This window comes from Drosophila virilis, chromosome 5 (genome assembly GCF_030788295.1).
Source record: "Drosophila virilis strain 15010-1051.87 chromosome 5, Dvir_AGI_RSII-ME, whole genome shotgun sequence".
Classification (NCBI taxonomy): Eukaryota; Metazoa; Arthropoda; class Insecta; order Diptera; family Drosophilidae; genus Drosophila; species Drosophila virilis.
Genome location: NC_091547.1, coordinates 6,634,051 through 6,661,498, shown reverse-complemented (window position 1 = coordinate 6,661,498; position 27,448 = coordinate 6,634,051). Strand labels below are relative to the sequence as shown.

General features: G+C 39.0%; 2 protein-coding genes across 4 annotated transcripts in view; one reads left to right on the top strand and one right to left on the bottom strand.

Annotated features, from left to right (window-relative positions):
- 5-HT1A (5-hydroxytryptamine (serotonin) receptor 1A) overlaps positions 1-20,518 on the bottom strand; it is a 72,093-nt gene extending 51,575 nt beyond the window's left edge. The window contains exon 1 of the mRNA XM_002050891.4: positions 20,211-20,518. The gene's annotated coding sequence lies outside the window, so the exon portion shown is untranslated. The remainder of the gene's footprint in view (positions 1-20,210) is intronic.
- On the top strand, positions 12,866-18,260 carry LOC138911377 (uncharacterized). Of its 3 annotated transcripts, XM_070210072.1 has the most exons (3): positions 12,866-13,779; positions 13,846-14,399; positions 14,477-18,260. In XM_070210072.1, the coding sequence occupies exons 1-3, from the start codon at positions 13,147-13,149 to the stop codon at positions 14,580-14,582; spliced, it is 1,293 nt and encodes a 430-aa protein (XP_070066173.1). In that variant the 5' UTR covers positions 12,866-13,146; the 3' UTR covers positions 14,583-18,260. The 3 variants fall into 3 exon arrangements, with proteins under 3 accessions (XP_070066173.1, XP_070066171.1, XP_070066174.1); XM_070210070.1 differs by having other exon boundaries at positions 12,866-14,399; XM_070210073.1 differs by having other exon boundaries at positions 12,866-14,421.
- Positions 20,519-27,448: the final 6,930 nt, after the last annotated feature.

Sequence of the window (27,448 nt, the reverse complement as noted above, 5' to 3'; positions counted from 1 at the left end):
GTGTGTATAGTGTGTATTGGGTATAAAGCTCGACTGTGTCTATGAGCTGCCACTCATTTGCTCACAAACACACTTACGCGCGCGCCCACAGCACTCGCTGTCTGGCTGAAATAAATGTTAAGTATACGCATAATAGGCGCCGCACAACAATGTTGTGTCTGCCTCTTATGTGTCTATGTATGTGTATAGGTGTGTTTTGCTCATTTACGCACTTTAAGTCGCTGGCTTAGCACACGTCTATGCTACGCTGTCTTGTTTACCTGCCCGCCAGTGCCACAGGCGCAGGGGCAAAAGCGAAACAAAACAAAAGGAGAGCAGACACAACACTCATACGCCGCATTGGCCCCCAGCAGGGACATCATTTTTATACGCCGTTCACTCGATGCTTGACGCAATGGGCCAACATTGGCTAGTTAGCATGATTGCTGGCAATAACTGGCATTATTGAACACACAACGATGTGCTCTAATTAAATTTATCTGCCAGTTAGTGGATGAAAGTTAAGCTGCTGGCTAAGCGGGCAACAAATAGGTGTTAGATACCTTTGTTGAGTAACTCGCACTTAAAGTGAAGATGGATGAAGGCTAAATAAACTATCGGAAATTGAAGCTACTAATAAGTACAACTTATCTTGTACAAAACATTATACCTATATTTTAAAATCGATAAATCGATTGACAAGAAAAATAATAATATGATCTATTGAATTATTAATTTGATTCGTAACATGGCTAAAAAGTAATGAGAACTACTTTAAAGTATGGCACAGCTGCTCAAAACAGATTTTATCGATAAGAAACTTCGATTCTCTTGAGAGTTTTGCAACAGTGCTTCATACAAAAAAAATGTATACGACTCAGTGCTATATTTGAAACTTATTAAGCAGCTAATTCTGGCATTATTGCAGTTCGTCGACTTTGTAGCACAGTGTAAACTTCTGCCGCCGCGCGCACAGAAACACACACAAGCACGGAGGGGAGTCGCGCTCACTTTTTAATTGTTTGTTTATTTGCCACGACGGGCCAGTGGCGACAGTTGACGATTGTCTTCTTGGCTTATTGCGTGCTTCGCTTCTTCTTTTTTTTTTGCCATTTGGCCAACATTTGCATAGCTGGCAATTAGTGCGGCCAGTGGACAACGCTTGGCTGTGCATTGTTTATTGTTTTTGCTGTCCAACTGTTGCACTCGAGCACTTGACTCGACAGTTTTAATCATATTATTTTGTCTCCCCTCAGCACTTGCGCACAGAGTGCAAATTTACAGTGGAATGTCAAGTGTCGGCCCCTTGTCCTGACCCTGATCTTGGACACACACTCGCATTGCCACTGGCCAGGCGCCAGAAATTTTGGGGCGGCGTCAAGTAAGTCAGTCTGTTGTTTGTTGTGGAATTTCATTGTTGTTGCATCGAGCTATGTGGCATTCAACGAGCTGCTGCAATTAACGCCGCTGCCGTAATTATATGCATTACCTGTATGCCTGCGCAGGCAGCAGGAAGTGCAATGAAAAAATTAATTAAAATGCAATTAAAGGAACAGCGTGCCCCACACGCTGGCCAAACGAGCGCAAGCACTTGCAACTTGTTTCTTTTAATGGTTGATTTTATGAAATGGCGGCGCCTTAAGTGCTAGTCCGTATAAAAAACGAGCTAAATTACGCGCCAAGTGCTACTTGACGTTGCGTATACGCAGCGTGTGCATAAAGCCAGCACATGACCTGTACTTTGCTACTCCCTCCCTCACTGTGTGTGTGTGTGTGTGTGTGTGTGGGTGTGGACTTTTTAAAGTAAATTGCAACATTTTTTTGCATTAAGTACGCCCCTGCTTTCTCTCCCTCTCTCTCACACACAGTCGCTTGCTCCTGCTGGTCAGAGTGCACTATGTTTAATTGATTATGCTTGGCCAGAGCACACAGCAAATGATAAGTGCTGCGGGCTGGCGAGGGGCGCTGCTTTGCAGTTCTGTAATTGCAGCTGCTAAATCCTATTTGCGCATATGTTATAAGGCACAGTCCACAAATATGGCTTATGAGCTGCACACACACACACACACACACACACAGAGAGACGGGCCAAAAAGGGTTGATAAGTCATGACTTCTCTCTGACACACACAGATAAATATCCAGTTACATTTAGGCAAAAGGCTCTCGAATTTGTGACCATCAGCATGTGTGTGTATGTGTGTGTGTGTATGCTGCTGTTTGTATTATGCTTATTTGTGTGTGTGCGTGTGCTGCCTTTGGCATTGTGTGTTGCCTTTTGTGCTATTATTAAAATGCGTCTGCTTTATTTTCTTGTGTCTTCCTTTATTTTTATGCTTATGCAAACATGTCTTATGTCTTCATATGCTTATAAGTATGTTTATAAGTATGTATATATATACGTGTGTGTGTAGTCTTTTTTTTTAGCTCTCACTCTAGGGAAATTTTCGGCGTGCTGTGTTTGATTATGTGCTGCGTTTTTGCTGTTGTTGTTGTTCTTATGGATTATGCGACCATTGGGAGCGACTGCTTTTTTATGTTTTTCAAACATTTTTAACATTTTTGTGCTGTGCATTTCTTTCGGCTTATGCAACAAAGCCCCGTTAACTTTAAAGTGTAGCCTCAAGAAAAAAGAAATCCAAAAAGAAAGCACACAAGTAAAATATAATTAAAAACATTTTTGGCATTGTCGAAATGCTGCAAATATTTAAACACTTGGCAGCTCAACCAAAAGATGCGGGGCGACATTTTAGCATTTCGACAGTTTGGAATTTGTTTTGCGCCCCCTTAAAACATGCAGGTGTGCGGGTCGGTGTGTGTTTGTGTGTGCGAGAGTGTATGTATGTTTTTGATGTCTCAGTCCCCATGGGCCATAAAACGCAATAATAAGGCACATGAAGCATATTTTACACATGTCTTTGTCGCATTTATCACAATCAGCCAACGGGTCTGCCATCTGCTGCGGCATGCCACGCCCAACGCAACGCAACACACACAAACACATACACACACACACACACAAACCTTCTATGCCACACGCCCTCTTCTTTTTTGCCTACCTACGAAATACTTAAGCAAACACGTCGCATTCGGGCAACTTTTATTGCATTTTTTTTCGGTGCGTGAACATTTTTTGCCAATTGTTTGCAAAAGTGCTTGCCACGGCAGCCGTCGCCCCTTGTTCTGCTCATGTTGCCCTCCTAATGTGGCAAAGTTTTTAATAACTTGGCCTTTTTCATGCACAGCTGAATAATAAACATGTTGACAGTCATAATGTGCTTAGGGGCGTGGCTGTAGCGCCTCCTTCACTTGCGCCACAGAATAAGGCATGAGGCAACATATGTTAAACCGTGGGCGGCCTTAAGGCGTGTTGGTACAGGGGTGGCAGGTGTTACAGGTGGATTGGGTCATGTCAATAATCAAGCTGCCACCCGGTGCATAACTAAAGGTAATTATTGACATTATTGGCTTTATGCTCGAAGTGTTAAGTGGCATGTGCTGGGAATTGTAACTGTTAGCGATTATCGAAAGTTCATTCATAAGGCTTTGTGTATTGTTGGAAGAGCAACTGGTTTTATTTTTAGCAGGTCAATTAAGTTGTTAAGAGAATCGTTGTTGTGTGGATTTAATTCCTTTTTAAATTAACTGCGGCTCTTGCTGGGCATTTTTCATATTCAGTAGACTGAATACGAAACTCTCAATAGAACTGACTTTTTATACAGCTTTTCATGTTTTCAATTAGTTTAAAACATTTTCAAATATCTAAATATATTTCTTCTGTATTATCTAATGCAGACATCGTACTATTCAAAAGCGTGCTGTTAATTGTATAAATTAAGTTTTTTTTGGCTCAAACGAAATATATTTGTTTAATTACATTTGGGAAAAAACATTTTTTTTATTCCGCTATCAACCTTTGAAATTTGACTCTGAGTATTTTTATTTAGCTCTTTCGCTTGCATTGATTAGATTTCGCAAATTTTGTTTTATTTTATTAAAATGAATTAAGTCAAGAATATTTATTTTAAAACTAATTAGCTATTTAATTTGTGCCTTTAAAACATTATCAAATTATTTTATGCTAATAAAGAGAACTCAACTGCAAATTGTGTTAATTAATGCAAACCTAGTTATGCTAAACTCAAATGTTTTTAGTTGAAATACTACATTGTACTTTATTTGCTGCATTAAAATTAGACTAACTAATGTTTAGAGTAGCATTTGTTTAATTTGAATTTCAATTTATTAGAGCTCTGTTCGGCGGACTTTTGTTTTTTATCTTTATACCACATATTTTGGCTAAAAATAAACGTTGCCAGAGCGCGGTTATCATTAGAAGTTTAAACAATAAACCACAAACACAATTTACAATACAATTTACTGCCAGGCAGAGAGAGAGAGAGAGAGTGCCCCTGGTAGAAGGGTCAGCAGGAAGAGTGTGAGCGTGTGTGTATTGAATGGTCAGCGCAGCATTGCTCATACGCAACGTGTAACAACTTTGCAATTTCAAAGTGCCGGCAGGCCACTAAAACGAAATTGCAGCGCTCATTGCTAGACTGCAAATGGGAAATCTGTGCGCTCTGTGTGTGTGTGTGTGAGTGCGTGTGAATGAAATTGTATACGAATGTGAGCGTGTGTTTTTGTGTGCGTGCGGCTGTAGCCCCCTTTGTGCTCGTTGCCAGCTTCAATAGCGACCCTGGCCTCAGATTGATTAGTTGCGCTTCAGTTGAATGTGCCCTGTGTGCACCATGTCCAAGTGCGCGTATCTGTGCGAGTATCTGTGCGTGTGTCTGTGTGTGAGAGCGAAAAAAAAGTGAACGTATAAACGTATAGCGAAAAGCACTTTGAACGCGTAAAGCAATTAACACGCAATTACCATTTCCACTTTTGCCATGTCACTGTGTGTTGACATTTCACACGATTCATTCGCCAAGCTCAGTTGTATGTGTGTCTATGTCTGTGTCTGGGTGTGTGTGTGTGTGTGTGTAATTGCCAATGTGGCTGCGTGTGAACACGCTGCGGCTAAAAGAAACGCGTCCCGGCTGGACAGTGTGAATGTAACGATATATCAAACAGAACAGATAATAAATGACAGCACGACCAGAATAGTGAGACACGGAGAGAGAGATGGAGAGAGAGAAAGACAGATGGGAAGGAAGCGGAAGCATTTTCTATCTCTCTCTTTATCTCTCTCTTACTATAAAGCCAAACACTGTTGCTCAGTTTGGCGGACTGTGCCGTTCTTCGTGGGCTCGGGCGCGGGCGCGGGCGTGGGCTTTTTTTTTAGGGTGGGTCATCAAATGTCGCCTTGATTGTTTTTCTTGTCGCATGTTGTTTGTTGACATTAGATGAGCGTTTGGCGTGGCCCAAGTGAAATCACTCAAATTGTCACTTGCTTAATAATTAACATTAATGCGTGCCAGCAGCAACAACAACAACAGCAGCAGGAGCAGCAGCAGCAGCAACAACACAAATATAAAACAAAAGGCGAGTCGCCTTTTACACTTGGCAGCTGCTGTGCGTGTGTGTGTGTGTGTGTGTGTGCTACTGCTGTGTGTGTTTAGCATCATTATCAACATGTTTGCTCTTTAATTAATTTGTTTACTTGCCAGTACCAAATCGACGCATAATTAACTCAAATGTCTTACCCAGCGCAATTAAAACCAAACGAACTTTGCCAACTTTTGTCCCGCTGCCAGAGCTGTCAGCCCGACATTGAAATCAAAAGTTTACCTGGCCACACTGCCTCCCCCCCACTCACTTGTTTAGTGCAATAAATTCTGAATTTGTTTCGGCTTGGAGGGTTTTTTTTTTTGTGGTAGCTTCCGTTTGGGTGCGTTTATCAGCCGTTCTGCTGGCAGCGCACAAAAACCATAAACTTTCATCCATAAAATATGCGCAACTTGTGCGACAACTCGCACAAAATATAAAATTGTTGTAGAAGGTAAAAATTTTTTAGAGGATGCTGTTGCTATATAAATTACCGTTAGTTTATTTGTTCTAGCTCTCACGAGTTGTAATGGGAATCTCCATGTATTTGAATAATATACTTGTTCTGTGCAATACACATAATTTTGTAAAGTTTGGTATTGCACAAATATCAAATTTTACGATGATAACTTCAAGAATTCTTGAGTTCAATTGGTTTGCTAAGTCACTTATATGCATGATTTTTCTATGAATCATGGCCAAGTTTCTTCAGCTATATACAATGTGCTTTCAAATCAAATTTCATGCATAATGCATTAGGAATAACTGAGTTCAGATAGTTGTATAGAACATGCTGAATATTGCTCTGCTCCAAAATGGCATTAACTAGTTGTGTCGCTTTGTTAATTTCATTGCTCTTGAGAGTGTAAGTGCCTGTTGGGGCCCATTAAAATTTTACATACTTATGTCACACAAATGTATACATATATATATGTCATATAATGCCCGTACATGTGTCACCTGATGTCTGAGGGTAAACTGCAATTTACGAGCGCTGCTTTGGTAAAAGAAACACGTTTTCATTAAAAAGTCTGCGCTTGATGGCACATCAGCACACAGTTTTGTGGGCGTGGCACATGGCGGCCAGACTCAAGGTCATCAAGCGCGCTTGAGACTTTTGCCAAATTAACCAAAAGGAAGCAGCAAAAAAAATACGAACAAAAAAAGGCAGCAAAAAACACAAGAACTTAAACACTTTTTGCATTTTTGATATGCCGGCAACGTGTGCACTTTGCTTGTCATATTTTCTCCTGGTTGGAACTTGTGATATATCTGACAGTAAGGGTTAAGTCCGAGGTGTACTTTTAGATTTATTTATTTATGTGTCATGTGAAAGGTGCTGCAAAGTCTTGTGCTGGATTATTTGGATGCTTCCAAGAGATGCATATGATTTTTAATTTCAGCTGTTGAATGCTGAATACTTTATTGCTCAGCTTAAGATATTAAGTTTCAATCTAAAGTTGTTATGTTGCATGTCACTTCCCATAGTTTGTGCAGCATTTCCAGCTGTTGCTTAGTTTCCACTTAGTTTGGCCAAACTTAAAGTCTTAAATTTAAACTCTTGCGGCTTTGCCCTTAAAGAGTTGGGTATCAATTGCTTCTATTTTTTTTTTTTTTAGATATACGCCTACTTGATGTACACATCTCGTTAGGTTGGCAACTTTTGCAGCACGCTGCTTGGCTTTAACGCAAAAATTGATGATGAAAAATGCTGGGCACACAAGCACACGCCATGTGACCTGCATGTTGTGCAGCACACGGTGCGCTGTCAGTCCAAAGCCAATCTCCTACGCCCAACCCGCTGCCAAGCTTGCGCGTGCCATCATCAAACGCAAGCGACAAGCAACGACAAGTTGCGCTAGTTGATATTATTGCTATGCTCATGTACACATGTGGGTGTGCCCGTGTGTGTGTGTGTGTGTGTGTGAGAGTGTGTGAGAGTGTGTGACGCAATTGATACAAGTAATTACCCCCGGCTACAATTAGGGGATTTGTAATGCAGGTACAGCTTTTTGGCCATAGTAATTGTGCAATTAAGCAAATCAATTACATATAATTACATCTATATGCAGCACACACACCCAACCGCACATTCCGACACAAACACAAACACACACACACATACAGCTAAAAAGCCGCTCACGTGCGCCCGAAAGCAGGCAACAGATTTTTAAATTATGCATGAGACAAAACAAAATGCGAACAACGCAAGAAAAAAACATACGAAAATCGAAATGGAAATTGCGGCTACGTATTGCTGCCCAAGCTCTAAATCGCAGCAGATCCATTTTGTATACCCGTTAGCCGAGCTTCAATTGGCATGTTTTTACTTGGTTTTTTACGATGGATGGCGGTGGTGACGGTGGAGGGGGGTTGGGGAGGTAGAGAAGACATTCATACTTTGTGGGTATTTGCATTTAGTCAAGGATTTTGATGTTGATCGGTTATTATTATTATAGATTTTATATTAATATTGTTATCATTATCGTTATTCTTATTATTATTATTATTTTCATTATAATGATGATTATGATAATCATTGATTTAGATTGCTTTTATAATAAAAAGTATTTTTATTATTAAAACATATTTAACATATTTAAAAGTATTCCCCGAAAAAAAAAGGTATTACTACTTTAGAGGAATGTAATTTATTCATGTATGACAATTATCATAACAAATTGACATCTTTGCTAAGCAAATGTATTTTAGCTTATCAGATATGCTTAAGAAACATTTTTTTTTTTAATTGAATACTTTTTTTAATGCCACTTTTAGATCAACGCTAACTTAGCTAGCAAGTGAAATACCTATTTATATATTGTATTGGCAAGAGAGATTGTTTTTTAATACATTGAACTGCTGGAATATTTGTATTCCCCACTTTATAAATAGTTTAACCTGCTGTTTGAAATTTTTATAAATTGAACGCAAAACAAACGAATTTATTTCGCTATTTGCTGCTGCTCCTGTTGCTGTCACTGTAGTCCTGTGGCATTATAACTTTGCCACCAAGTTGGGCATAAATAACTAAAATAGTGTATTTAAGTTCTATGTGCCAGCAATATGGACATTCTGCAGCAAACTTTGACTTTTATCGCAACACAAATGCATAAATAATTGTGAAAACTGCAACTTTGCCGTGTTTGGGAAAACTTTTGGCTGAGAGGAAATTGATTTGTGAACAATATTTTAAATACCGAAAACTCAACTGTAAGGGAATGTGTAACTTCGGTCTAGACGAGACTTGACTTGTTTGCAAGTGTGTGTCTCTCTTCCCCTCGCTCTCTCCCCTTCCTATATCTCGCTGTCTCTCTGTTGAGTGTGCGGTTTTACTGTAATATTACACAAAATTAGAAAATTGAATATGTCAGCCGATGCGGTGGGTCTTATCCGTCGGTGACTTGAGGCAAGTCAAGGTAAAGCCGACTGCGACATTAAGAATGGGCGTTGCGAATTGGAAAATTTAATTTGCAATGGCCGAGGACTTTTCAAGCCAAAAAAAAACAGAGAAAAATGCGAGGAAAATCAACAGACAAATCTGCACAAAATAAGGCCACATTGTCGTCTCGGTTTGCGTACTGCTTGAGCAGCTTTTCCTTTTTTGTTTTCGATTTTATTTTTCATTTATTTTTCGTATTTTCTCGTTGTTTTTCATTTGCTTTCCCGACTTGGCTTAAATTCTCATCTCTTCTCTGTGTTGTCGCCAGCTGCTTTTGTTCTGGCGTTTGCTGGCATCATTCGCCTCAAATTTTCGTTCTCATTTGGCCAATTTTTTCATGGCTGTTACTGTTGCTAGTGTTCTTGTTGTTGTTGTTGTTGTTGTTGCTGTGCTAAACCAAATTTCAATTATTTTGTTTGTTGCCATTTTCATTACGTTTCGCTTTCATAGTCGCCTGTCAGCGTGTAACAAAGCGCAAAGCGAAAACTTGAAAAGCAAAAAAAAAAAAGGCAAAAAACGAAAAAAAATAATGTGGAAAATGGAAAATTGCTTATAATACACACACAAAACAGAAAAAGCCACACACAGTCACACAATGTGGCACGGCCATTGTCCGCAGCTGGAAGTGTAACATGGGAACCCTTACGCTGCAGCACCCCCACGGCCCCCCTTCTATTCTGTAACCTCCACGTCAGCTATTGCTGTCCACATTCTGTGGCTTTGTTTCGCGCTGCTTTGTGGCAGCGACTCTTTAAACGACATTAAACTGTTCTAGTGGCCATAATGAACTACCAGAAACAGGGGCAACAACGACAGCAGCAACGGCAACGGCAACGGCAGCGGCAGCTATGCCATCGATGCGTGTAGCCGGCGCTTTGATGTGTGCCTCCTGGCTGCCGCCGATCCTGCTGCCGCCTGCTGCTGTCAAATGCAGCGGCCTGGGCTGCCTTTTGTGTACATTTCACGAATGGTTTTTTTCTTCTTTTTCTGTTTCTTCAGTGTTGCCAGCTCGTTTTCGTTTTCATTTAATTTTTGCCCCTCGCCACGACTACGACTACAACTCGCATGACAACATTGACGACGTCGTCACATACGTGTAGGTCGTCACCCCTACCACCCCGTCCACCGTCCCTTTACCCACTTTGTTCTCCTATGCTTTAGATCTTGTCGCATAATGCTTAAAATTCCGAGCACTCTTTGTGCCACAGCAACTGGAAATGTTTTGCGCCGAATTGTTTTTGAAATTGAAACTTGATTATGTTCTAACTGCCAACACACACACACACACACACACAGAAGCACACACAGAAGCACACACAGACGCACAGTGTTGTGCTCTTAACTCAGGAGTGTGGCATGTTGTAGCTGTGTATATGCGCAGCCTCATCTCAAATGCCTCTATTGACAGTGTCCACTGGTCAGGGGCGTGTCCGTTTCATTTTATCGCTCGACTGCATTGTAAATATTTTTCTTAGCCGCGCTTTGCGGGCCAGCTGCCGGCACAAGCACCAGCCAAAAATATAAATAAGGCAAAAGCTTTGATAAACTAAGCTACAACCAACACACAGACGCAGGCTGCTGTATGTGTGTGTGTGTGTTTGTGTGTGTATGTGTGTGTGCACTGGTGATGAGATTATAGACAAAACGTGCTTATATCGAAATCCCTGTGTCATAGGTTAAAGGACATTTCAAACGACTCTTGTGAAAATTACGTAAACAAATAAATATAAGGCGCAAGCTTTAAAGTAACAGCTTTTATGAGCTCTGAGCTCATTTGATCAACTTGCATTTTAGATAAATTGAAGCGCATAGAAAATGATTTTGAATTAAAAGTAATCTTCAGGCCAAATTGAATTTTATTTTCTAATGCTTAGCAAGTTATTTCAACGAAATTTCTAGGGGTCTAAGCTTATTAATATAGGTCGCATGAAAACTTGTTTTTAAAATTATGTTTGTATTTTTAAAAATATATAAGAATTATGCTCAACAACTTTCTTAAGCTATATTAGAAGATTTTGCTGCAGCTCTGGAGCTTTGTTATGAGTATGATTTATCTAGCTTATTTAGCTAACTAGCCCTGGTTTACCAGTATTGTCATTTACATTTATATGTAACGATAACAGTATATAAACGACAAATAACATTTGTTAGCGACAGCTTGGGACACTAACAGCAAAGCAACAGAACCTTAACATTTTGCTGTAATATCCAACTAGAGCACACATATTTTGGATTTACAAATAAAAGAATAGTTTATATAAAAATTAAATAATTAAAATATAAAATTAAAAACGAAATGCGTGGAATAGGTAAAGATAAAAGCAGCACAAGTTTTACATTTTAATAATTTTTAATAGACTAAAAAAGGGCAATAAAAAGTATTTCTCTCATTCAAATTTTAGGCCAAATCCTGTTTGAAGCTATCGAATTCATTTGTTTTTTTTCTTGAGCTTAACCTGCGATTATTGTTTTAAACAATGTTGTTTTTACAAAATCGTGACTACCGTCTGCTGCTCACGCACTCATCGCAAGCATGGCCCAGTTCGTTGCCTGAAAAGAGATAGAGCCTAATATGCTATCCCGCTCGCACCGCTTAGCTATATCCTGCGCTGACAGGCGCTTTTCAAATGCAAATAATATCACAGTTGGTTTTTATTGCGCTGCTTGCTGCCTATTTTCCTGCTTGTTTCAGCTGCTTTTCTTTTTTCTTTTTTTTTTTGCTTTTTCTGTATGTTTTTTTTCTTTTTTTTTGCGTTCTCGCATTTTTTATATTTTGCTGCACTCGAATGAAGTCGACGGCGGCGTCAACGTTTATGCACGAAATGTGTTTTTAATGAAGCCTTTTAACCAGTCGGCTTGGCCTGCCTAATAAAGACTGCCACGCGGCGGCCATTCACAGTCCCTCGGCATGGGATGTGGGTGCAGAGGAGGCGCCATATCAGCTGCCCGTCACTCGTCGTCACCCGTCGCATTTATTTTATGGTTTTTTGCTGTTTGCCCTGCCTTCGGTTTTCATTTTAATTTTATTCTTAACATTTTTCCCTTTTTCAATAAATCGCAAATGGGCATTTGTCCTTGATACAGAGGTTGGACTGTTTGATGCGACTTGGACGGGGTGCGTGGGCCAAGTTTATGCAAAGTAGCTTTTAATATGTTTACGACTAAACATTTTCGGCTACTGGCTGTGCAGGTTAATGGTCTGCTCCCTCTTGCTTTTATTATATAATACAATATTTAATAATTTCTTTAAAAGGCAAATATACAAGTTAACTGCGGCGGCCGCCGAGTTTTCGTTTTCGTTTTCCTTTTCGGAAATTTCATTGTAATTTATTTGCTGGCTGCTGCCACATTAAAGTAGCTCGCATTTAAATGAAATGTTAATGGAGTCGAGTCGAGACTAGGCTTGGCAGCTAGTTGATATTATTTTTTTTTTGCGCAATATTTTTTGCGATAGCTTTAAATTTGGAATTCAAACTCGGCGGCTGTGAAACTTTTTGCTTCACACAAATTAATTAATATTTAAGCTGCTTAAAAGTTTGAGCCACGCGAATGCTTTAATTTGATATTACTCGCCATGCATTTTCAAAGACACAAATTTCACAGCGCGTCTCGGCAAAAAGCCCCAAATTTCACATAGCACATATTTGCCCAACAGACTGTGCCTCATCAGCGTCTCCACATTCATCAAGTTGATTAAAGCATAAAATAAGCGCGTAATTGAAATACACGGAGCACAATTTAATAACTTTTACTTAAGCAAAAAGAAATGTTCCTTAAAAATGCTACACAACTTAAATTCTTGCATTTTATACCCACGCTGCGTATGCGTGATATTGCGTATACGCTCTGTTGTCGGCGTGTGCGCGTTAATTGTGTGAATTTTAGAATAATGCCACAACACGTCGGTGAACTGCAATGGCTTAACGAGCGGCTGCACATAAAACGCAGCTGACATGGTGTAATAGGATAAGAGCATCATTGGTAACCCTAGCCAGGGTATTATAGTGTCACTATCTATGTTAATTATAACAGTACGATAAGTAAATATCGATAAAGAAAAGCGGCTGCAGAGAAGAAGTGGAAGGCAGTCTCTCTACAGTACTAGCAGTAAGAAGACGTGTTGTTAAAAATAAAAAGGCAACCCGAACATAAGTTAAATCAACGAAGAAAATCATACTATTACAATATCAGAAGTGGGATTGACTCAGAAAAAAAAAAAAAAAAAAACACAACAAAATGGAAAATATAAATATAAATGACGTGTCAATAGCGACATTGAAAAGTTGGTTGGCATTACTAAATTTGCCAACAGAGGGTACCAAAACTGAGCTGATGGCGAGATTAAATAAGGTACCAGTGGATATCCGAGACGATGCTGCAAAGGAACTTGAAGTTCAACGTAACAAGGAACAGACAATTGAGGCTCAAAATGAGTTGCAAAACATAATGCAACAACAGCGTGACGAAATAGCAAATGGCGCCGAGATGCTGAAATTGATGCGTCTCGAAATTGAAGCGTCTCGAAAATTCCTAGAAGAATTTCAAGTAACGGTGAACCGCAACTCGCACATCGGCGGGAGCGACGGGGGAGAGCAAGAAAGTGAAGTCGGCGATTTATTGCAGCTAGAGGATGGTCACACTGAAGAAAGACCACGGTCGACGGATGGCAACGCTGGTGCAGCTGATTACACTGGAACGGATGGCAACGCTGGTGCAGCTGATCACGCTGGTGCAGCGGGCAACGCTGGGGCAGCTGGAAGGATCGACGAAAGTGGCAACGCTGTCGGAGGCAACTTAAATAATTGCATCCAAACTGGAGCGATGATGTTAGCCAAGGAAATTTTATTAGAATTTACTGGAGAAAGTGAGGTGCGTAAATGGGTAATGCAATTCTTCAATGTGGCCAAGATCTACAGACTAAATGATATGCAACAGCACTTGCTTTGTATAAGCAAATTGAAAGGCGGTGCTTTGAAGTGGTTGCATGCAGACCCTATGCGCATCATTGCTCCGATTGACGAGATGCTAAATCAATTGGTTTTGGCCTTCGGGGGAGGATTTTCGAAGTCGGAACTACGACAGAAGTTCGAGGATCGGGTTTGGAAACCAGATGAGGTGTTCGCCACATATTTTAGCGAAAAAAGCATATTGGCACAGGACATCAACATTGATGTAGAGGAGTTAATGGAGGGTATTATTCGAGGCATACCTTGCGAAAACTTGCGCACTCAAGCTAGTATGCATTGCTTTACCAATCCGGCTCAAATTTTACGTGCGTTTGCAGCTATAAAGTTGCCAATTAAACGGGTACGAAACCATGTAGTGAAACAAACTGCACAGGAAGCACAGGCGGACAAACAACAACGTTGCTACAATTGCAATGTTAAGGGCCATTGGGCCAAAGATTGTTTAAAGCCCAAACGGGAGGCAGGATCTTGCTATGCGTGCGGCTCAAAGGATCATTTAATAGCAGGATGTCCAAATAAAAAGTATGATATGGAAAACAAATATGTAAGATACTTAAGAATTCATTTTAGTAACTCATTTAACAAATCAATAATTGCAGAATGCCTTATAGACTCTGGCAGCCCTATTTCATTTTTAAAGGAAAAGTTTGTGCCATTAAAAGTAAAGCGTATGCCAGATGCAAATTCGTATGTAGGTTTAAATGAAAGTAAATTGAAAAATTTTGGAAAAATTTTATGTTTTATGAAGAAAAAGTTAATAAATGTTTATTTTAATGTTATAATTGTGGCAAATGAGTCTATGAGGTATGACGCTGTGCTTGGTAGAGATTTTATGGATTCTTTTGGTTTAAATATTGATTTAAGAACATTAAAAATTGTGAACGGGCATAAAGTTGATCACCAGAATAATGGTAAAAATGATATCATAGCTACAAGCTACAAAGAAAAACAAAAAAAAGTGGACGATGAAGATATCAAACACGAGCAAAATGAAACTATATTGTTAAATGATAAAATCGTTAATAAGGAAATAGTCAGTAATGAAACTGGTAGTGATGAATTAGTTAGTGAGAAAATTGTTAGTCCGGAAACGCTTGGTGATAAAGTTGGTAGTGATGAGATAGTTAGAAATAAAATAATTAGTGGTGAAATAGTTAGAAATGAAGTGATTGGGATCGAAACTGTTAGTGATGAGATAGTTAGTTATGGAGAGCTTAAGCTCGAACCTGATAGTGAAGAAGTTGTTAGTGATGAAATTATCTATAATCAAACCGGGATTGAAAAAGTGATTATAGAAGATATAGGAAACAGTGCAGTTAAAATTAATAATCATGTTAATGAAGCGCCAGTGAATAGCGAAATCATGGGAGTGTTAGAAGAGAATTTTGAGAAGGATATCTTAACAATAAGTTGGGAAGATTCTAACAAAAGAGAAAATATATATATTTTAAGTGAAGATATTGATTACAGCACAAAGTGTGAATTTGAAAATTTATTTGAAAATACTTATGTAAAAGCGAAAAGGCCAAATCAGCCAAAATTAAGACATGAGTTAAGCATAAGATTAGAAAACGACAAAGTATTTAATTGTACACCTAGGCGGTTATCTTATATGGAAAAAGAAAAGTTGCAAGAATTATTAGACGACTATTTAAAAGATGGAATCATTAGGCCAAGTTGTTCAGAGTATGCATCACCTATAGTACTAGTGAAGAAAAAAACTGGAGACATGAGGTTATGTATTGATTTTAGAAGACTGAACAAAATTATATGTAGAGACAACTACCCGCTACCATTGATCGACGATTTATTAGACAGACTATGCGGAAAAACAGTATTTTCAAAGTTGGATCTAAAAAACGGGTATTTTCATGTTTTTGTTAATGAGCAATCTATTAAATACACTTCATTTGTTACCCCTTTAGGACAATATGAATTTCTTAGGATGCCCATGGGTTTAAAAACTGCGCCACATGTATTTCAAAGATTTGTTAATAACATATTTTGTGATATGATAAAAGATAATAAGGTAATTGTTTACATGGATGATATTATGATAGCAAGTACAAACATAAAGGAACACATGGAGACCTTAAAGGAAGTGTTTATAAGACTGGTGCAAAACAAATTAGAGTTGAAATTAGATAAGTGTGAATTTTTTAAAAGCAGCGTTAAATATTTAGGATTTGTGGTGGATAGTAAAGGCGTTAGGGCTGATGAAAAAGGGTTAGAAGCGGTTAAATCCTTTCCAATACCAAACAAAATTCAGGGAGTACAAAGTTTCCTAGGGTTATGCTCCTACTTCAGGAGGTTCATTTTAAACTTTTCTATATTAGCTAAACCCTTATATGATTTATTGAAAAAAGATAAGAAATTCAAGTTTGGAGAAGAGGAGTTTAAGTGTTTTAATATGTTAAAAGATAAATTGTTAGAGGCGCCAGTACTATCAATATATAATTACAAAGAAGAAATAGAACTACATTGTGATGCCAGCGCAGTGGGATTTGGGGCTGTTTTATTTCAAAAAAAAGAAGATAGGAAATTACACCCGATTTTTTATTTTTCTAAAAGAACAACCGAAGTAGAGTCTAAATATCATAGTTTTGAGTTAGAAACGCTAGCCATCATTTACGCATTACGCAGATTTCGTATATATCTGCAGGGAAAACGATTTAAAATAATGACAGATTGCAACTCTTTAACTTTAACGCTTAACAAAATAGATTTAAATCCGAGAATTGCTAGATGGGCGTTAGAACTACAAAATTACGATTTTGAGTTAGTGCATAGATCGGGCAAGCAAATGCAACATGTGGATGCGTTAAGCAGATGTTATGAGGACATTTTAGTTATTGAATCCAATAGTTTTGAGGACAATTTAGTTATTTGCCAAAGCAAAGATGACAAACTGGTAGATATTAGAAAGATGTTAGAAAAAGAAGAGCACAAGCTATTCGAAATGAGAAATGGGGTCATTTACAGAAAAACAAATGATGGCAGATTAGTTTTTTATGTACCAAAGGATATGGAAGAACATGTACTTTACAAATATCATGATGAGTTGGGACATGCTGGGAGAGATAAGATGATCGATGCCATTGGAAAGAGTTACTGGTTCCCATATATTAAGGAAAAAGCAATAAAGCATATAGGGAATTGTTTAAAATGCATTGCCTTCGCCCCCAAGACGGGTAAGAGTGAAGGACTATTACATAGCATACCGAAAGGAAACAAACCGTGGGAGATGATCCATATAGACCATTATGGACCAATTAATGCAGGAAGGGCTAATAAATATATATTGGCGGTGGTTGACGGATTTTCAAAATTTGTTAGACTATATACAGCAAAGACAACAAGTACGAAAGAAGCGATTAAGGCATTAAAAGATTATTTCAGAGCGTATAGTAGACCTAAGTTCATTGTATCGGACAGAGGGAGTTGTTTTACTGCAAAAGAGTTTGATGAATTTTTAAAAAATGAGGGAGTAACGCATATTAAAATAGCAACGGGTTGTCCGCAAGCAAATGGTCAGGTGGAAAGGTTGAATAGAGACTTGGGTCCGATGATGGCAAAAATGGCGGAGCCAGAAAATGGTTTACATTGGGATGTTATTATAGAAAATGTTGAATATGCAATAAACAACACACAACACAAAAGCATAAAGAAATTTCCAAGCGAAATGTTATTCGGATTACAACAGAAAGGAAAAGTTGTTGATGAATTAAAAGAAAAATTAGAAGAGTTTACACAGGTGAACACGTGTGATAAAAGAAATTTAGAAAATATAAGAAAGAGTGGAGAAATATATCAAAAAGAAGCTCAAATCAGAAATGAAGAGCGGATTAATAAAAAGAAGAAAGTATCAGTAGAATATAAAATAGGTGACTATGTCATGGTAAAAAATTTTGATAGCACACCAGGAGTTTCAAAAAAGTTAATACCAAGATATAAAGGGCCTTATAGTATAGAAAAGATTTTAAAAAATGATAGATACTTGTTAAAGGATGTAGAAGGCTTTCAATTATCTCGCAACCCGTACGTTGGTATCTGGAATAGCCAAAACTTTAAGCATTGGATGCGAAAATAGGCAATAAGCATTAGTTATAAAGATAGATACACATATAAAAGACAGAGATCGGGAGCTCTCTTTGTCAGGATGGCCGAGTTGTAATAGGATAAGAGCATCATTGGTAACCCTAGCCAGGGTATTATAGTGTCACTATCTATGTTAATTATAACAGTACGATAAGTAAATATCGATAAAGAAAAGCGGCTGCAGAGAAGAAGTGGAAGGCAGTCTCTCTACAGTACTAGCAGTAAGAAGACGTGTTGTTAAAAATAAAAAGGCAACCCGAACATAAGTTAAATCAACGAAGAAAATCATACTATTACAATGGGGGCCAGGGCTAGGTCATAAACCACAAGCCCTAGGCGTGCGCCCAAAGGTAGGCAATAAAAATGTTTAAACCCAAAATTATATTCAAGCAACATCCAGGGGCGAGAGCTGGAGAGTTAGGGCGAGCATGCATTATGCTCAGCTCGGGCAGATGACATGGCGTGGAAAGTTTTTTAGAACATTGTTTGCAGCAGCATAATATGCGAGAAAGTTGCACGTTTTGGGCGGGGGCACAACTCTTGACAGGAGACGCCACTTGATGATGAATGAGTAGCACCTCCGGCACCGCCGGCAGCACCGTAACTCCGTGCATCTATGTCTGACTTTGGGATACGCGTTTCTGAGTTTCGGTTCTGGCTTGTGCACGTGTGTGTGTGTGCGTGTGTGTCTCTGGTCGATCTGGGCTGCTGGCATAAGTTTTATGGCGCTCACTACTTTCAGCTCGAGCGGCAGCGTGCGTTAATCTTATTTGCTGCCAGCGTTTGCCCAGCGCAATTTCGTTGGCTTGTGCGTAAATAAAAGTAACAAATGTCGCCAGCTGCGAGCGATATATACATACGTATATATACATAGTGTATATATCGGACTTGGAGGGGCAGTTGGCGATTTAGCGCCGAGAAGGCGCATATTTTGTCTACTAAAAGCATGCCAGGGATTTTCGTATTACAATAAAAACGTGGCACTTTGTCTATGGATAAGTCAGCCTTCACATCATGTGTGTGTATGCCAAATGCCTGTGCTTGTGTGCGTGTGTGTGTGTGTCGCTCTGTCAAAGTTGTAGCCATGTAGACAAGAGGCCAAGTTTTGTGTGCGTGGATTGAATGCAAAACTCGAAAGTTAAATATTGCACGCTTGACTGCCAAATGGAAGGCAAGACAACGTATCTGAAAGGCTGTAGCATATTAAATTTAATTAAAGTGACAACCCAAGCAAATGCGATTACAGCACCAGCTCCAACTCTAGAGCTAACTCTGCCTCTGACTTTCACTGGCAATGGGACTGTAACTTTGACTTTTAGGCAAATGACAAAACTGATTTGCCAGCAGCCAGCAGCCAGCAGCTGGCAGTAGCTGACAGCGCGGCGCATAAATCTGAACAATCTCGCGTTGTACACGATTTCTGGCATGTCAGGTGTCTGACGGGCTGACTGACTGGAGCACGGTCTGCTGGCTCTGCCGGCTTTGCTGGGCCTGAGCAACATATCTTTGCATACTTGATGGCGCATAATGGCGCAAAAAATTGTTTACATGCATAAAAAATGTTTTGCATTTACATAATTTTCGACTTCTCAAGTCGCATTCGGCTCTTGTGCGCTTTTGTGCTACCTTTGCACTTTTCAGCGCCTCGCCAGCCGCTCCCCCATCCCGCCCTTTATATGCCCTAAATACGTTTTAGAGCTTGTTTTGTTTCAGCAAAAAAAAAAAAAAAGAATTTGTATGAAATACGTTTGCGTACTTTTATTTAGCTACATTTTCGCTATACATTTTACTTTGATAACTTTTTCTTGTAATTTTTTTTTCTGGCATTTTGGCAATTAGAAATTCATAGCTGCCAGTTCCATGAACTGTTTTTCAATTACCAATTTTCTGGGAAATCTTAACGAGCTGGCCGATTTTCGGATATTTCTCTGTGCAGCCAAATGCCATTTCAGTTAAGTGTGCATAAATTCTAAAAATTCTACTATTTGGACAATCCTCTTAATACTTTTTTTATTCAACTTTATTTTTAATTGTTTCTATTTCTCTAATTTTATTCGCCAATATAGATTTCCTGTACTATGCATTTAATTACATTTTATTTTTGTCATTATTTATTTTCGTCCGAATTTTTATTTATTTTCTGAACCAATGCTTTATGCTTCCAAATATTTCTTGTTCTTTAATTTGGAAAATATTTGTAAGGAATTTATTTCTTAATTTATATTTACTACTCACTTTTTGCCGACTGTTTTGCTGTCTCTTTATTAACTGCCGCGCTGTACATGCCACAAATATATAGAAGTATCTATACGATTTTTGATTTTTATGATTTGCATTAATAATTTGTAGCCGGGACAATTGACAATGCGACTCATTCAACACTTGCGGCACTGATAAAACCGTTTAAAGTTTGCCCCTAAAACACACACACACACACACGGTCTAACACGCACACACATGCAGAATATATGAAGTGAAATTCTTGTTTGGGGGCCACACGTAAAATGTCTCGGTGAAGGCGAAAGAACGTCCAGTTGCGCGCGTTGCCATCGACAAACTGATGATAAACGAAAACTGTTTATCAGCAGCAAGCGTCGCCAGCGCACCCAAAAACGCGCTGCCTCAGCAGGCGTCGCAGTCGCAGTAGCAGCTACAGCACTGACCACGCTACAGCAGCGCCGCCGACGTCCTCGTCGTTGGCTCGTGTTGCGCCCGAACACACATTTCGTTGGCCAAGTTAGCGCCTTGTGCGAATCAACGTTGCCTGCGCTGCCAGCGTCGCAGCTGCTATGCCTTCGCTTAATGCTCGACGCGCTCTCTCTCTCTCTCTCTCTCTATCTCGCTCATTTTGGAGAGTTGCGCTCTTAGTTCGAATACGAAGAGCGCGCCTCTCGTGAACGCTGTTATCAGTCGCTTATCAGTTGCTTGCCTTGTTGGGATAGGACCTGCACATGCCCAGCGGGTTAGCTTAAAAAAACGTTTGACAAATAGTTTAAACTTAATTGATTTACTTGGCCAAAGGACATCAGGAAAGCTATAAATATGGCAACGTTAATAGTTCTTGTTGGAAACCCGAAAAGTCCTCGTACTGCTTCCCGTTTATAAATTCATATAGGCATGAGTTTTCGAGTTCCTCCGGTTTAGTTTTGTTTACGTTTTGGGTACCAAAATAGTGTCCTTTTCCGAAAGCACGAGCATTGCAGACTCGCCCAATCGATTGACATTGAACTGGGATCATCTTAAAGCCCGAAATCCTTCTTATCTCGGCAACTATCTAGACGATTTGGCCATTTGGCCGTTTTTTTGCGCAGCTTTCGTCACTGGAAGCACCAGCAAAAACCAGTTGATTTTTCTGCTGGATTGGTGATGATAGCCAAATATTGTTGCAGCTTATGCAGAACAGCTGCAACTGCATCTGCTGTCCGCTTGCCACAAACGCTCAACAACTTTGGCGATAAGCTATCGCCAAAACTGCTGACAAGAAATGAAAGACAACATTTCAAATAGTTTTTGCCAGCAACGCGCCTGCGGCGGCAAATGCTAACAGAGAAGTCCTGACCAGACCAGTTGGGCAAACATAGCAACAAATCTGCCGGCTAGAATCTATTGGGCATCCACTGAAGGCAACAACAATCAAAGCTATGGAAATGCGGGTACTACAACAGTAAGCTTCAACAAATAAGAGGGCAAGAAACAGCTTGACTAAAAGGTACCCTGCGTAAAGATTTGTGGATTGACTCTTGCATAACTGTGTTAGAAATGTTGCCCCATACAATGCAGATTTATCATAAGTCGATATAGACAACAATTAATTAGGCCCAAGTTCTGAGGGTTGTTATGCGAATGTGTTACTTTATTATCTTTAAAAAGAAATAATGAAATACACATCAGAACTTCTCATAGGGTATACATAGTCACACTGGAATTCCAAGCGAACAGAAAGCACAACCGCAATATATGCAAATGTCCGTTTCCGGCTATGTATTCTTGGCATTTTTCAAACAAAATGGAACAATGGCAGCCAGGACAACATCAACAAAAAATAAAGAATAAAGAAAAAAAAAAGAAAACAATACGAAAGAGAAAATGGCAATGCCAACGCCAACTAAAGTCAAATGCGTTAACAATAAACTTAAGAAAAATGCATAATACAATAACATTTACCGACCACACCCACAAAAAAGGCAACAACAGACAACAAAACAAATAAGAAGCACATCATAAAATAGTTTAAATTTTGACAAATTTGTGGCTTTCTCTATTCGTTATGTTAGAAATTTACATACAAATATGTTTGCTTAGCCTGAAATAAATCAAATAATCTGAGAGTTTTAATCAGTACAAAAATGGGATTAGCATTTCATTTAATTTTTATAAATTAGAACTAAAATTTGTTTATTATAGATAATATATTTAAAAAACTAAATTTGGCAGCATCTTTTGTCCATGCGTATTCCACTGTACGTCTATTTTTGGTACTCACTGTCTAATTGAGAGCTGTCCTCTTGGCTGGCTTCCACTCTGGCCATTGAGCTAATGAGCAATAACGAATTCATAATTATGCACTTGTAATTCTCAACTATTTCGCTCCTCTTTCTCTCTCTCTCTGTTTTCTCTCCCAATCTTTCTCTGTTGGTCATTTTCTTTGAACAAGCTGCTCGTAATTGGCGCAATTACAAAATGCAATCGTCTTATGAGTTGCCAAAGTAAACAAAATTTACAAATTGAATTTCCAAGTCAAGAAATAATAATTATATTGCATTAAAACTGAGACAGCTGTCAATTAAGATCGATTAATTTGTGAATATGAACAGAGATGTGCAATCGCAAAGTGTCTTATATTAAATTATGCCGCCCCATAATGGACTTCAACATGATTGCATTTGGCCACAGAGTGAAGTGCAGCGCTCACTTGGTTTGCGGCTTTCCGGCAAGTACAGAATATAATCACCTGTTCCAGGCCCCTCAAATTTAATTTGCTGTAATTTGCCGCAGCGACAGTCAGGTCCGCGTCGAGTTGCAGCGCCCTTAAGTATGAAAGACAAATTAAAATGCACTTAGCTCTCGCTAAAAGTTAGAAGCCAAGTTCTGGCAAGCGCCAGCAGCTGGCCTCAAACTGATGTGCGGTTGGCTAAACGGCTGCCGGCTAGCAAAGGTTAAACTCTTTTTTTTTATATTTTCTCTATAGCATAAGGTCTGCCCAGTATATAGTACGTATACTATAACAGACCTCGTTAGTGCCTGGTTGAGTAGATGGAAGAACGAACATGTTGGCAAGTTTAAAATGCACTCAATTTTTGCAGCAATAGATAAGGGTTCACTTGAATAAACTCTCAATAGGTAAAGTTATTTAATGGTTGTATAAATAATGATAAAAGATAGATTTTTAGGTCGAATACATTTAAAATGTAGTGGAAACTTTAGAAAAACATTTGTATCTTTCTTGTAAATGTACTGCTTGTATCTTTTTATGATGTTATGCTAAGGTAGCAAGCAAGTTGTAGGAGCCGTAAATAGAATTTTGATATCTAGAGTAAAACATAAAAGTCTTATAGCTAAATAATCCACTAGACACCATCCTGGAACTGATGACATTGCTATCAGCAGCTTTATAGCTCCAGATACCCCGCCAGCTTAGTGTAGTGGAGATAGTCTCTGTCCTGTCTGTTTTAGATTTATACCTTGCTATGATGGTCACAGCTTGAGCGTCGAGCACTGCAGGCTTGCCTCGGTATAGATCCCAATCTCAAGTCCCCCTTGACGCAGAAAACTACACCCTTGTTTCTTGACATTTGTCTTTAATCAGAAACCAAACCAAACAAGATTCTCAACACTACAATGTAAACAATAAATCATAGTGTTGGGTAGCATTAAGAAAAATATTATAAATAAGTTAATTGCAACACTTTATTTAACACGTTTAGCACATTGCAACACTTTATAAAAAAGTACTTTCAAATCAGCTTTAATAGCATTTCATTCGCTATTCAACGCTATTTTAAAGTCATCCGTAAAAACAGCTTTAAAAGCACACGAATGTGCATATCAAAGCTCTTAAGTCTAAGAATTTACTTAAAGCTAAAGCTCGGCTAAGTCTGTGCTATTTAAGGATCTTAAGTCTAAGAGTTCATCCTCTGCAGCTAGCTCCAGCTTTAATAGCCCCCAACTATTACAACACCAAGTGTTGAATCGTCCTGTTTGCTTTAAAATTGCATGCGACTGTAAAATCATTTTTTACTGTGCAAATGCAAGCATGAAGCACAAGCCGGATATTTTGTTTCATTGCATAAGTTGTGGGTGCTCTGGCTGCTAATCGGGCTTATTGTCTCTGTGTCTTATCTGTTGCCTTGCCAACAAGTTACAAGTTGTAATGGAGCTGGCTAAGTAATAGACTGGTCAAGTGACAATCTGGTCACCTGGCATTTAATCGAGAGAAGGAGCATTAAGATGGAGACAGAGAAAGTGCTGCATAAAAGCTCATTAAATTTGATAATGCCAATGACTGACAAAAAAGTCAAAAGGGGTTGCACCCAAGTGCGAAACACTCATTGTTCAAATATTAACAATAATCAGATCTAATGAACAATACCCATAAACAAGCAGCCATCAGAGGGTCCAAGTGAATCTGTTTATCCCAACTACAAAAACAAGTTGGCTTTATGCGCATTTAAATGTGGGGCAAACGAAGATTGGCCCTGTTAAAGCGAGAAAGTAATAGTGGGGGAGAGAAAGAGAGAGTGCGGGAGCAATCAATGACTACCGTAAGCATTGAAAGTCTTAAGTTTCAAGCTGTTGATCCGGACATGCAAATTAGTAGCTGGCCATTCAGTAGCTCTGATAATCAAAAAAAAGCTCTAAGATGTTTGCACAGCAAAATATATACAAACGTTGCTATAGAATACAGTTAGAGAGGCCTATACAGAAAGATGAAGTGAAAGTTAATGGAGTAAGTTAGATGACATCTAAACTATTAGCTTCTCAAGTCTATATATAACATTTTTATGCCGTTTTTGGAAATGTGAAGTTCGCATAGAAAGGGTTGCTAACGCTGGTTAGGAAAGGGAATGAAAAAATGTCTTTAAATAAATAGACGTAGGCAAATAAAAATGATTACTTGAATGTGAAAATTGCATAGAAGCACGATTAATGAAGAACATTTAACTTACTGATCGTTCTTAAGGCACAAGATCTCATGTGATAAGCAGACACAGTTGTAATACTTAGCAGTGCAAAAGAGAGAGAAAGAGAGATAAAGAGAAAGATATATAGATAGATATATAGATAGATAGATAGATAGATAGATAGATAGATAGATAGATATATAGATAGATAGATAGATAGATAGATAGATAGATAGATAGATAGATAGAAAGATCGATAGATAGAGAGAGATTGATCTACATTGAATTGAGTTATTAAATTCTCAGATGCATAAAGTTTTCTACAACTGCTTCATTCCCAAAATCAGATTAACAACAATTAGTGTTCTCATGCAACGTATCTTGTGGATGCGCGTTTCTGTTAAATGCGCTGCCCTAAGCTGCTTAACTGTAATTTATATTGCTGAGCAGTGTCTAATATTTACTTGTCTGCGGAGTGCAAGGGTCAGCTTTAAAATGTGCCCTGAAATTTGTCAATGTAGCTTTCATGATAGTATTTGCCATTTGCATTGCTCGTGCGTATGTTAATTGCATTAGCTGCATCAGCCAGAGAATGAGCACTGGAATGGGTTGGGTATAGGGGTACGGATAGGGTGGAAAGGGGAAAGTTGACGGCAGTAGCCACAACAGCTTTCAATTTATCTTTTACAATGTGATTTATATGCTAACAGGCGGTCAAATTTGTTGTTGCAGTTGCTTTCAAGTTGCAAGCGAAGGCATTTTTGTAGTTCTCTCTTACACACACACTCTCTCTCTCTCTCTCTCTCTCTCTTTCTGACTTTCTTTGTTTTTTGGTTGTAGTTGCTTGTGTTGCATGGCCCGTTGGTATTTGTATTTGTGCTATGCGTGCATGCAAATGACTTGGCAACTGACAGCCGCAGCACCAGCAAACTGCTGACCAATTGTGTGCGTGTGTATGCGTGTGTGCTTGTTGCCATTGTGTATCTTGCCCAACCAAAAATTTGCACATAAAGTATCTCTGACAGCAAAGTTTTCACTTGTAAAAGTTGCACGCAACACGATGCATTCATATAGCTGAACCCTCCCCTGTTGCAACCACTCACCAACCTCTTTTTCTGTTGCATTCCACAGTCACAAGCGGACTTTGCAGCAACGCGTGGCAAATAAATTTGACTTGGACAACAAGAGGAACAATAGCAATCTCGAGCAACGGGCATGACTCAATTAACAGCTCCAGCACTCGAACGGGTGCAACATAAATTTGTAGCATGCCCCAACGCCTCTGTTGTTGACAATCGAAATGGATCTCTGCCGCATTTAAAGCCACTTTGATGTGCAACCAAATCGCTGCTGATGTTTGTTGCTGGTGCTGCTGCCGCAGCTGCTGGTGTTGATTTGCTATTGATTTCCGAGTGTCAGCGTTGCAATGCTTTTGATTTTTTGGCTGTCAGCTGCCAAGCAAAATAAACAATATTCGCTTTTTGTTGGTGTTGCTTATTTTTGCAGCTGTCATCTGAGTGTGTGCGTGTGTGCGTGGCCTGCTTTTGAATCTGATGCGCCAGAATTTGCATAATTCTGCTGTCAGATGACGCATACGCCGTGTATGACAGCCGCTAAAGCAATGAAAAAACAGCCAGTGTAAGCACTTTGCAGCGCACTGCCGATTTAACCTATGACAGTGTATATAGCTTCTCGTTGAACCGAGCGGGCTATGTAGGAGATTTATTGTGCTTTTTTTTCTCAGCAACTTCCTCTACTGCAGCTAGCACTTGTTATTGATTTAGTGTTATGTGTATATATACCATTTTTTTTTAAGACTAAGAAATATTTTCTTCAATTTTTGCAGGCTGGCGCCTTCTGTTGCAACTGCAACTTCAGAATCTGCAATTTCCGCTGCCAAAGCAGTGACTTTTTCATGTGACAGTAAGCAGCAGAACGGTAAGTTTTCTGAGCACATGTCTAGATTAAATCGTTATTTATGCTACACAACTATTTTGCAACAATTTTTATCTATATTATCAACATTTTCTCGGTTTAATTTGCTCTTGTTCTTAAAGCTTACAAATCTTTTGCTCTTTATTAAACCATTTTGTTGATGCTTGGCAGTTAAATTCGAAAACTTTCCTCTCGATGCTTTTGCAAATTAGCTTGAATGGACTTAGAGGACAAACGTGGCGCTGACTTTCTGAATGTTTTCAATAGTTTAGAGAGCTGGCGGGCTGGCGGGCTATGCTGACTCAACAGTTCAATTGAATTTGATGCTGTTGCCGCCGCCGTTGCCGCCGTCATGGCTTTTGACTATGAAATCTAGATAATAACTTTTTGGCAACAACTTGTGGCAAACATAATTAC

Excerpts from the sequence above, each read along its gene's own strand:
- LOC138911377 (XM_070210070.1), top strand. The coding sequence starts at position 13,147 with ATGGAAAATATAAATATAAATGACGTGTCAATAGCGACATTGAAAAGT. Across the intron at positions 14,400-14,476 it reads GCAGGATGTCCAAATAAAAA|AATGCCTTATAGACTCTGGC; the intron begins GTATGATATGGA and ends CAATAATTGCAG.